Genomic DNA, 12,751 nt, shown 5'->3' with positions numbered 1-12,751 from the left:
AGTGCAAGGTGGAAGAACTGTCTTTGCTCGCCGACAACACATCCAGGATCCTTCCGGTGTCGACACCATCGGAATTCTAGCCTGCCCCGAGGAGGTTCCATTGGTTCCAACCTCTCTGCATTGGCTGCTAAATCGGGACCCATCAGTGACTCACTCCAAGCTCAGTAACTCTCTATCTAACATGAGGATAAAACCAACGACACAGTGATTTTATATTCATAATTCTCCTAATTTTTACTATGAGAATGTACTCACATGTGAACTTCATTCATTACTGTTAATGTTGATTTGACTTTGTAAGAAAATCACATTGTGTCTTAATACTATTATAATGCAATATATATTCTATGATAACCAGCAATCCAGTAGCATTTACACTTTCATGGCTTAAGAGAACAAAGGAAAACATCCAAAATCATTTGGTAAATACTTGCATAGAAATTGTCAGCCGTTAAGATGTTCACTGGCCTAAGTAAAATTTTTAGCAGAATGACTTTACGTTTAACATATTTGGTAAGGACAACAGATAAATTTCATTCAATACCCTTTGGTGGCAATGACAAGTTAATTTATGAACTCACACATTGACAAGTTTTGAGAAAGAAACAAGGAAGATATAGTATATAAACCTCTAGGATTTGCAATGTGAAGTTAGGATTTCCTTGCCAAAAAGTCAGGTTGTCAGATTTTAAAGCTCTTTTATGGAGACACTCATCATTAACTGAATCCATAGTGATTTATACTAATTGAACTTATGTTGAGTTTATTAGTTTAAAGTGGACTAACGTTTTTATCATTGTGAATGGCATATATGGTAAAAAATTTCTTGTTTGTTTTTTGAGATGAATGAGATAATTTTTTTGAAACAAGACCTACCAAATGTCAAAGCTAAACCTGCAACAAACTAGGCAGCAACAGAGAAAACTACTCAAAACAGAAAAGACAACACCACATTGGTATGACATTTTAGTCTTTAAAGATAGTTGAGGACATTTCCCAATCTGAAAAAATAATCCTGTTCATAACAGTTTTCTAATTTCTTCTTTGGATGAATATAGAAAACATATACATATGATTTACTCTTTCACAAATTATAAGCAAATGTCTTTTCTGTAATTGTGATTAATCTTAATAACTTTACAAATTTGATGTTCACTAATAGAAAAACCTGAAGTTGGAAGCCTGGAACTATTCCCCATTGATCTCCTACAAGCCCATCGGGCACCTTTGTAAATTGCATTTTCCTTGAGAAAAAGTGAAAGCTTTTATCTTTTATTCATAGCAGATTATTGGATAGTGCTCTAATGTTAGGGGGAATGCTTACACATTGTTGGTAGCTATGGACAAAACCGATTGGTTACTAGGAGTAAATGTACTAATAAACCTCTGCCAATGAGTTTCAACTTGCTATAGACTTTTTAAACTAAATTCTTTATCAGCTAAATTAATCAAACTAATATTACATTATTAGATTTCATAAAGTTCCTTTACTGATATCAAATGGTGATCCTGTTATCTGTTAATTAAAATAATCAAGTAATGACCTAGATGCTCTCTTCTTTTTTCTTCCTTTCTAAAGTGCCCCCAATGCTTCATTTTGTATGGTTGACCACCCCCCCCACCCCCCGGCCTCCCCCAAAAAGAAAAAAGAAAAAAAGAAGAGGCTCATAATTCTAACATCATAACAAGGTCACACTGTGAATAAGGCAAAAAAAATTCTAGTTCAATTATCATTATTGTTTATGAATGAATTAAATTTACTGAAACAAGATCACAGTGTCAGTACAAGAGGTTTCATTCAGAAAACTCTGGAACAACAAAGTCTTTTAGGGGAAATATAGTCTAACCACCAAGTTAGGATTCCTACCAAAAATCAGGATTTAAGATGTCAAAATCTTTTGTGGGAGACACTCATTAGTAACTAAATTCATAATGTTTAATACTAATTGAACCTTTTTCAATTTTTTTGTTTAGAAGTGGACTTCATTTTTATCAATATGAATGAATGTTGCATATGGTAAAAAAATATCTAGTTTTTTTTTTTTTTCCTCAGATGAATGAGTAAAATTTCTTGAAACAAGAAAAACCATACAAGAAGTTCAAAAAGAAGCAACAAAAGCTGAATTTATACATCAAATTAATAACACCTAACATACATCAAAACCAAATCTGCAACAAACTAGGCAACAACACTAGAGCAGCACAGAAAATTACTCAAAGCCAAAATGGCAGCACCACACCATACACTACATCTTAGTCTTTAGAAATAGTTGAGGACACTCCATAATCAAAACAAGACGCCTGTTTGATAGAGTTTCTATTTATTTTTTCGATGAATAAAGAAAGAAAACATATACATCTAGCTACTCTTTCACAAATTATATGCAAATGTCAATATATAGAATTTTTAGCTATTATATCAAAGCCATTACATGCGGTCATGCCAATGAAACACTTAAACCATTCTAAAGACAACAAATACAATTCAACTAAAACATCACTCTTTTGCGTAGCATAAGTTTGATACAGAAAAGATTACAAATTATAACAATCTTGATACAGAAACAATAACACATTACAACAATATAATGACAAATGCAACAATGAATGGGAGAAACAACTACTTATGTTTTGGCTGGTTGAGAAAAGAGCAGTATCTTGTTTGATCTGGCTCATGAAAATCCTTGAAACATTGGCATTTGAAGCCAAGCCTACAGTATTAACAAGAGCAATATAAATAAAAAGTTAAATGTAATAAAAATGCAAAAAAGAAAAAGGTCTATAATGTGTGAAAGGAGGAAATTCAGGCTTACCAACTATAATTCATAGGCAACTAAAACTTAAGCACTCAATCATCTTTCCTGTCCACAATAAACAAACTTGGTAATGTGAATACTAACATTAGTAAAAGAGTTGTCTACAAATTAGAATTTGAACAATGCTTGTTGTCTAATTATTGCTTCATGCTACTCACAGTGATATCTATAAAATTCTTGATTAGTTTCAAGCTAATTGTCATAATAGAAGCAATTTATTTGTTAGAATATGTTTCCAACTGGAAACAATGTTTATGATCGTTTTCTGGGTTGAAGTTGGTTAACAAAATGGAGTAGTGGCTTATGAAATATGGTGTCTATAATTGTACGTGTGAAAGACTTTTGGTAATTTACAGTAAATGTAACAGTCTAATAATAAATAAGTGGGTGGGGACGTACCTGTAATTTCGTGAAAGTGGTGTGGGCACTTCGGTCCTCCATGAATCAATTTCGCAGACGCTTTAAAAATGCTGAATTACCAAGTTGGTACGAAATGTAGTAGTCTCCATGAGTCCTATACCAGAATTCAACACAGGGAATATGCTCGACTTTCCCAAAATCAGGGCCTTCATCTGGTTGCAGACTAAGAACGAATTCGGTCGGCATTTCTGTAAATTTCAGTTTTTTGAGGCTTTTCAGATGGTGGATGCTAGAGGGCACCTCCTTTAGTTGTGGGCATTCTCCAATTTCAAGAAATTCAAGAAAAGGCAGGGCACCTTCATCTATTATCAGCCTATTCAATCCTCCCAATTTTTGAAACCTTAGCTCCTTGAGTTTCTGGAAGCTTCTTCCCTCAATATGTAATTGCTCGCCTTCGTATCCATCGCGAAGCGAAAGACTCATCAAATTAGGCAGAGATTGAAGGACCTTTAATGGATCTTCCATTAATTTTGACCAGAACAAAACAATTTGAACTATACTCTTGAGTTTGGGAATCCATTTTGGCAACTTTTCTAGTCGCCCATGTAGGCTAAGAGTTTGTAGGAGGGGAGGACGAGAAGGCAGTGATTGCAAATTAAGAACTTCTTCCTCACTTGTTGCTAAAATTTCCAATGTCTGAAGGTGGCTCATTTTCTGTATCACAGTGCACAAATCTATCCCATTCTCTTTCTTCAATTTACAAATCGTCAGCTTCTTCAACTGTGACAAACTTCCCAATTCTGTTATAAGGGTCGAGCTAGTGGCTTCAATTTGAAAAAGCTTCTGTAAGGACTTTAAAAGCCCAATGCCATTTGGTATCTTTACCCCACAGTAAGAATCTATATTGAAATTAGTAGCTCTGTTATGATTGTAGGCCGCAAGATATCGTAGCTTACGAAGCCCACTAATCTCTACTGGAAGCTCAGACACAAGGGAACGTTTCAAATCCAACGTCTCTAGGTTGTGCAATTTACCTATGGACTTTGGAAGGATTTGCACTTTTGTATCTCTTAGGCTTAAATATCTTAGATGGAATAGGTTTCCCACTTCTTTGGGAATGTAATCTATAGGAGCACCTTCACAATCCATTATTTTCATTAACTTGAAGTTTGCAAAACAAGTAGAGAGAAAAGAATTAGGCACTTCATCTACCCCCAAAATGAGAATAGAACGAGTTTCGTAACTAGTAGCACTCTGCAAAGAAGTTTTTACATTGTTCTGAATTGAGAGACGTCGAGCAATTCTATTAAAATTTAGGTAGTTTTGCATTGAGGCCAAATGAAAATCCAATTCCTTTGACCTAGAAAGAATGACCTCAAGCATCATATCGTGAATTCGACAACTTCTAGTCTTGCCAATAAAATCGACTTGTTCCACCGGAACCAAGCTTCTGTGAATAAGCTGGTTTAAGTAGCCTTGTGCAACCTCTTCCAATGTTATCCCTTGCATTTCTTTTACAAAACCTTCGGCATTCCAAAGTCGAATTAATCTTGCACAATTAATGTAGTAATCCTCTGGAAACATGCCAAAATATAATAAGCAAGCTTTGAGGTTGTAAGATAGATCATGATAACTGAGGGATAGAATTTTGGCAATATTCTTCAGATGAGGATTACTTTTTAGCTCTGAACTAAGACTATTATGAAATTTGAGCCATTCATTGAGAACCTTGTCTTTGGTTGACAAAAGACCCCCAATAGCAACAATTGCTAGTGGCAACCCTTCGCATCTTTGAACAACAGCATGTGATAACTCAAATAAGCCAAGGGGACAATGCCCCCCTTCATGTTGAAACACCTTCTTGCAAAAGAGAACCCAAGCTTTTTCTAAAGGTAGAACTGGCTGTTTATACAAATAATCAGATGGAGCAATATCCTCATTTCGAGATGTGATTAATATTCTACTGCCTTTTTCATTTTTAGGTAAAGCAAGTTCTATGCAATCCCAAAAACCTTTTTCCCATAAATCATCAAAAACTACGACATACCTATGCTCATGCAAATATAGCCTTAAATGCTCCATTAGTGTCGTTTGTTCCATTGCATCAATTTCCACTGGAATAGACTCCTTCCTTGCCTTGTAGAATTGCTTTATCATGTTCCTTAATAGCTCCTCTGTCTTGTATGATTGAGACACTGTGATCCAGGCATGACAATCAAAGTGTGTTGCCACCTTATCATTTTCATACACTTTTTTTATAAGAGTGGTCTTACCAACCCCCCCAATACCAACTGTTGAAATCACCATGCGATTCAATGGTCCTTCTACTAGCCAATTTATCAATCTGTTCCTATGAGACTCAATGCCCACAACCTCTGCTTCCTCAATGAAAAGGGCTGCCATTCGAGGGTCATGCCATGTAACACTTCTCGCATTATTGCTTGGTCCCCCTTGCTCTATAGTGTTGAAGTGATAGCTTACAGCCATCTCTCTCTTTTCCTTGAGACTATTGCTTATGTCTTGAATCTTATAGGCTATAACATATCTTGCTTTCAGTTTTTTGGCAAATTGGAAAAAATTCTGGTGAAAATGGAAGCATTGCTTTTTCCCAAAAGGTTGTTTTGCAAAATGAAGTATGTATTCATCAATGACATCTTCTATCTGATAAGCCTCTTCCCTTACTTGTTTCACCCATGCTTTTACAACGTTGCTCACGTCTTCCTTTTCAGCCCTTATATCTGCATCCTTCAGGAAAGACTGAATAATCTCCAATTGACCTTTGATGCTTGTAACTTTGCTTTGGAAACCCTTTTGCAATCTCACTTCTTGGACTAACAACGGTAACACATGCTCTATAACTATTGAAGATGATAAAATATTAAGCCTGATGGGCCTACGTTAATGGGCCCGACGGATTGGGACTGTTTGGCCCATGTGAAGATGGTCCCACGCGCTCTGAAGGCCCATCGCAGACAAACATCGTGTGGGCCCATGAAAAATTGGTATCAGAATCCCACATTGGAAAGATCTGGAGGTCAAGAAGAAAAGCCTACTCTCCACCACTATAGTCCCACATTGGAAAGATCTGGAGGTAAAGAGCCACCTCTGCACCACTATAAAAGGGATGACATTCTCGCAAATCGAGGTAAGATGAATTGACCCCTCTCTAATGCTTTAAAAAAGGAAGAGGACGAATTCTGACTAGACCTTCGGAGAGTGTTAGGCCGGCCCCACACCGGTGCTCTCTAAAGGTTTTTCTCTCGATCGTCTTTGCCGTGCAGGTTCGATTTTGAGTCGCGAGTACGGTGTGACCCATTGGTGACAAATTTTCAACATCTTCAACTATACTGACTGCAGTTTCCGCCATTTCTCCCGTCTTCTCTTTCTTTAAGAAGTAGGCACTCCTATAAAATTTAAAAAAAAAAAAAAAAAAAAAAAAAATTATGCATGTAATTTGAGTTGAGTGCGCCGATTCCCTGTAGTCCATAGATATTACTACGCGTACTGTTTTTAGTCATGGTGGTTACTGGTTTATGCATGTAATTTATAAGGTGTGGAGTTGAATATAGCATTGACTATTGATGACTTGCCTTATTTTCTCGTATGTTGGTTATACAAGCCATTACTCTGTGCCAGGTATGAAAAAGTTTATTAAATAATATTTGACATATTTAAATAAATATCAATAAATAAAAATGTCAAAAAAATATTTTACGGAATAGATGAAAGAAACATAATTAAATTTGAATTTGGTTAAAGAAGACTGAATATATTTTAATTCGAATTTGTTTTAATTTATGTTGGTTTGTGCTATTTTGATAAAATAGTCATTTTTAATAATTAGTTTGAACTCATATATAAAAAAAAAAAAAATTAAAATATACATTTTATAATTTATCAATCCCTCCTGAGGAACGTGATAAATAGTCAAAAGTCAAAACCCAATATCTAAAGTAAATATAAAAGCACAGCATAGAATTTAACTTCAATGAAATTGGCAAGGACCTATATATGTACCAAACATAATATCATGTAGGTTTATTATCTATAATCTATAAATACTAAGTTTTTGACTTTTTGCAAACACATACGACGAGGAAGAGGCAGGGGAAGAAATTTCTGACTAACTAAATCCTGTGATTACTTGAAAGTAAGCTGAGCAATTTCTGGCAAATTGTAGCCGAGCAGTTCCTAACAGTTTTTTCTCAAACTTTCCCCATCTATCATCTATGAGAAATTTCTTTGTACGCATGTTAATGAAGTTGGAACATGACGAAGGTCTGGTATTCTTTTCTTTCTAAGAGTTCCTTCACCTTTCCTAGCTATGATTGGTTTTATTTCTTTCGCGACTTCTATGGTTTGGCTATACCTGGGATAGTGGGATTCCTTGGAAGGGGGTTGTCAGAAAATTGTAGCTGAGTAATTACTTGAAAGTAAGAAACTAACCATGACACATATGGTTATGCTTCATATTCGATAATAAGTCACTATTAAGTAAAATTTAGCTTCCTTGGCAACTGGAAATTTTCTTAACAGTAATTTATGCAGTATGTGTTTTGGTAAGTTCCCGCCATGTTACTTTTTAATATATGCAAATTGATGATTGTGGTCATGTTAGATATAATTATAATGTAAGATTGTTGAGTCAGTCCGTGACTTAACAATATTACTTTTGAAGCAGACGATATTATGAGACACTTAATAAGGGAAAGCACTTAATAAATTTATTTTTACATGTGTTGCACGGTTTAGCAACTAGTATATATACATAATAAAAACTTTTAACTTTTTAGTGACTCTTGATATTGACATTTAATTTTTTGAAAGCCCATATTTTTCTATTTTATTATTTTAAATATATATATATTAATTTTTTTAATTGAGTTTAAATTCTATAAAGATTCTCTTCAAAAAATTTATATATATATATATATAATTATCTATTTTATAATTAAAAAAATATATGATATCACAATATATATCTCTATATATATTAAGAGGCTTTAGAAAGTTAGTTATGGTTTCAAAAAATATAAATAAAAAAAACTCCTAATCTAATTAGATAATTCTTATTCTTTAAAAAAAAAAAATGGGATTAAAATTGTAATTCAACAAAATTCAAAAAAAAAAAAAAAAAAAACTATCAGAGAAACTTTTTTCTTAGAAATTCTAAAAATTAGTATACAAATGGTAGTTTCTTAAAAATCTCTTCTACAATAAAAGAGCCTCATCGCACATACGGAGTGCATGTAATGAGGCTAGTGTGTGTGTGTAATTGAAGATTCATAATGAATTCTTATTGTGGATTACTATAATTTCCAAGTTCCATAATTAGGAGAAAAAACAAAGACAAACAAAAAGAGAAGATCACATTTTGTTGAACCTTCTTATGCATTGTACGAGTTATTATCTATATATTTATATAATAAAATTTAGGTCCTATATATTGTTGCCAAAAAAAAAAAAAGAGTTTTCATAAGTTATAATTGCGCCAAGTGGCTTGAAGTATGTATTACATGTCATATAATGAAGTTTTAGTCTTCAGAATGTTTATTTTAGATGAAACTCCATTACAAAAATACCAAATGCCTTTACTAATTGTAAAGGTATTTTACTATAGGTAAAATGCTATTAATTAAGTCGTAAAAATCTTTAAGATGCTACTCAAAGTTAAATTGTATTTCTTTCTTAAAAAAAATGTTAAATTGTATTTAAAAATGAAACTTATTGTTTATTTTAACTAGTATCATGCTCATGTGATATATGGTTTGATAAAAACTTATATATAAATTGTCAAGAGTATTATACTTACTAGTTAACACATTTTAGTGTTTTTATGACATCTAGAGTTTCAATATCTCATTTCCCGTTATAACTATCAAATTATATATATAAAAAAGTTATATGTAAATTAAAGAAATTATTGTAATACTATATTTAAAATTGAATAATAAATTAGATAGAAAAAATAAAAGAACATCAATTGCTTTCAAGTTACATGACAAATCGCACATCATGTAAATATTATAAGAGATCATACATAATTTAAAATAAACAATTCCAATTAAACTTCTTAAACTTTTGATAATTGAGTTTTAATCTGAGTGATATATATATATATATATATATATAGAGAGAGAGAGAGAGAGAGAGAGAGAGAGAGACCTATGTTAAAATTTTAATGTTCTTATAATGGGTCACTGTATGACGAAATTAAATCCTACATCTTGCAAAGGTCATATTGTACAAGTGTGATGTGTATAACCTAACTTCTATTATTAAAGAAAATTATAGTATATTATTACAAAAATTATATAATAAATAGTAAACAGTCATTTAAATTTCTAGAAACTCTTGATAATTTTTTTTTAATCAGAGTAGTATTTTTTTTTTTTTTTAAATAAACATAAAAATACTGTTCCACTTGTAGCAACTATAGTAATTAATTTTTTAAAAAGATATGAATTACAAATTCAATAGGTATAAAGATATAAGCTTCTCTCATCTAAAATTAAAAAGTAATTAAAAAAAAACGTTTTTCTTGGAAAAAAATAAAAAAAGCCATTGGGCTCAAGCTTTATAAATAAAAATAAAAAACCCAAAATCCAAAATTGGAATCGACCCAACTTGAAACTCTACCTTTACAAGGTTAATAACCCGATAAGATAAAAATATTAAAAATAAAATATCATCTCATTTCCTATTTGGTTAACGAGAAAAACGAACCTAAATTTTCGTTTCTTACCTTTTTTTTTTTTTTTTTTTTTTTAAAAAAAAAATTTTCTCACCCTTTCAAGTATTGGGGTTCTTTTTTTGTTGAGGTGAGTTTTAAGTTCCAACCAATTCCTGGTTCTTAGGGTTCTCTATGCACAAAGCCACGGTTGAGGCCAACAAAAGCAACACTTTTAAAGAAGGTAAATCTCTCTCTATTTCTCTGCTCTATTAATGCTTTATGGGCTTCTTATGTTAATTCCAAGAAGTTAAAAAAAAAAAAAAAAAAAAAAAAAAAACCTTCTCTCTATCTATGTGTACTAGGCTCATGGTTTTTTGAGTGGTGGCTCACTTAAGGGTCAAGGGTAGAAAGTAATAACTATTTCAGTGATAATGTTGAGAACATAAAAATTTAATTATGAATGTAATATGTCATGTATGCATCTATGGATTATTGCCAAAAACATTTATTAAGACTTTGGAGCAGTATTTCAACCACTTCTTTCTTTGTGGTCAGGCCAAAGCACCAGCAAAGGGGGCATCAAAGTTTCTTGGGAAAAAGTTTACATTCCCAAGTGAGAAAAAAAATTGGAACAAATCAGACATATCTAGAATCTTTACACAACAGTTGGGTCTCTTTGGGTAGCCTGGGTCCATTCCAACCTGCTGAAGGCAGGTGTCTATGGATTGTTAAAGTCCCACAAGTGTGCTCCTGGGTTGGAGAGCCATCCTAAAATTAAGGGATCGGGCTGTGATCTTGGAGCTTATGACTCAGACTCAAGTGGAACCCCTTGGTTCCTATTGAGCTAGATATTGAGCTCAAACTTGACTTGACTAATGAATCAAGTTGAGCTCAAGCTTTTAGAATTTTTGACAAGCTTAAGTTCGAAATTGTTTGTAGGCTTTGATTGAGCTGGAGCGGGGTTTGAACATGTTATTGTTATTGTCAAGCTGACCTTGGAAATTCACTATTCAGCTTGATTTGATTACAGCCCTTGGACTAGTTGAAGTTCTACATATATTTCTGTCTTTTTTCCCAGTGTTTTCTTAGCAAACAAATGCATTATGACCAAGACATTTTAAATTTGAGGTTATGTTCTTTGTGCTAGAATATTTTCATCTTTTTTTTATTGTTTATGTTTTGTTGTTTGTTTGGTAATATATCAAGATGTTTTGTAATCAAAAAGTAAAGTTTTATGACTCTGACTTTGTTGTTTATTTATTTTAAAATGGGTTATTGATGGTGAGCTTATGTATTGGGTTAATTGTGTGATTGGTTTTATTTTTGGATCTTTGAATTATGTGAATTCAGTATCTAGCCTATCATAAGATGATAAAATAAGCCAAAAGATATAAAAGAAGAAAAATCCATTGTCATGGTGTTTTTGCTAATTTTTAAATCAAATTATTATAAGAAATTATGCAATTCCAGCTTAAGTTCTTTACTAACAATTCAAGAAAATCAATAACAAAATGGGCTCGACTCCCATGCTAAGAACAAATAAAAAAGAATAAACTTCCAATAAAAGGAATCAGAAACATGAGTACCTGCTCTTTAAATTGCAGTTCTACATCCTATAGATTGCTCCTCTTTTTCTTCTTAAATAGACAAAGTAGCAACTTCAACCTGAACATAAATGTATGATAGTTATTCCACACATAAAATAGAAGTACACGTCTAAGCTAATCTTGCAAAAGAGCATGACATCTTACATTACAATATTCATCTAATGAATTTTTGTTGTATGCTCGGAGCTTAGAAACAGAGTCCCATAGATGTATTTCGCTTTAGAAGAAATCACTTCTTTGGCCAAAGATGATGAAAGGAGAAAAAGAAAAAAAGATAAAGAGAAAGATTGTGCAGTGGCTTTGGGCAAAAGGAATGACAATCTGTAGTTTCTCTCGAGCTCTGTTGAATTCTAGTTTCCAAAGGACTACAAATAATGATGTTAAAGTATTCCCTGTGGCTTAGTGTGTGAAAAAATGGCCCCTCTTTTACATTCTGCCTTTCAATTGTTTTTTTTTTTTTTTTTTAAACTCTTAAGAAAGTGTGTGAAACGTTTTTATCTTTCGGTCATAGTAGAATGGAATGTTTTCACATTGTCGGCAATAAAGGACAAAACCAATTGGTAGCTGGGAGTGTAATAAGTGTAAGGGTTCGGTTAATGTGTACCCTTTAAGCTTTCTATTTTTGGAAATATTTTTTCGGGAATTGAAAAAGTTGTCATTACTTTTTCAATTCTCGAGTAAATTTTTTCCAAAAATGGAAATTAATGTGTGCCCTAAGGGCACACATTAGTAAAATCCTAAGTCTAATATGAATTCTGCCAATGAGTCTTCACTTTTTTGTGGACTTCTATAACTATGTTCTCCACTTGTCCAATTATATTTAATTATAACTAATCTTACTTTAGTAGATTTTATAAAGTTCCTTTACAGTATCAGATAGTGATCCTTTTATATCTATTATTATTGAAAACAATCAAATTATAACCTAATATCAGATAGTGATATTGGTAACTTTTTGCTTTAGCCTTTCAAGTTTGGGTTTTATTAGATTAGATTAACCGTTAATCCGGCTCAACTTGCTACGTTATACTCTTGGTCCCATAATCCAACTTAAACATGAGAATAAGCCCCATGTACTAGGTTTAGATTCAGAGCCAACAAAAATAAAAATAATTCTTTTAAGGAATTAAAACCATTTTACTCTTCAATGTCAAATAAATGCCTAAATGGATACTTTCAAGAGAGTCAAAACGAGTCTTCTTTTTGGAATAATGTTTCTGTGTGCTGTCAGGGCCATAGGGCTATGCTGCCTTTTGGACCATTATGTAGGTGATTGACTTCGAAAATCAAACTGT

General features: G+C 32.6%; 1 protein-coding gene across 1 annotated transcript; it reads right to left on the bottom strand.

Moving 5' to 3' along the window:
* Positions 1-2,479: 2,479 nt before the first annotated feature.
* On the bottom strand, positions 2,480-6,576 carry LOC115954830 (disease resistance protein RPM1-like). The gene is made up of 4 exons (XM_031072788.1): positions 6,519-6,576; positions 3,216-6,034; positions 2,814-2,861; positions 2,480-2,711 (listed from the first exon to the last, which is right to left on the bottom strand). The coding sequence occupies exons 1-2, from the start codon at positions 6,541-6,543 to the stop codon at positions 3,261-3,263; spliced, it is 2,799 nt and encodes a 932-aa protein (XP_030928648.1). The 5' UTR covers positions 6,544-6,576; the 3' UTR covers positions 2,480-2,711; positions 2,814-2,861; positions 3,216-3,260.
* Positions 6,577-12,751: the final 6,175 nt, after the last annotated feature.

Source organism: Quercus lobata, chromosome 8 (genome assembly GCF_001633185.2).
Source record: "Quercus lobata isolate SW786 chromosome 8, ValleyOak3.0 Primary Assembly, whole genome shotgun sequence".
Taxonomy (NCBI): Eukaryota; Viridiplantae; Streptophyta; class Magnoliopsida; order Fagales; family Fagaceae; genus Quercus; species Quercus lobata.
This window is presented reverse-complemented; position numbering and strand designations above follow the sequence as displayed.

Coding starts and splice junctions, on each gene's coding strand:
- LOC115954830 (XM_031072788.1), bottom strand. CDS start 6,543: ATGGCGGAAACTGCAGTCAGTATAG. Junction 6,035..6,518: donor GGAAACTGCAGTCAGTATAG/TTGAAGATGTTG, acceptor CATCTTCAATAG/TTATAGAGCATGTGTTACCG.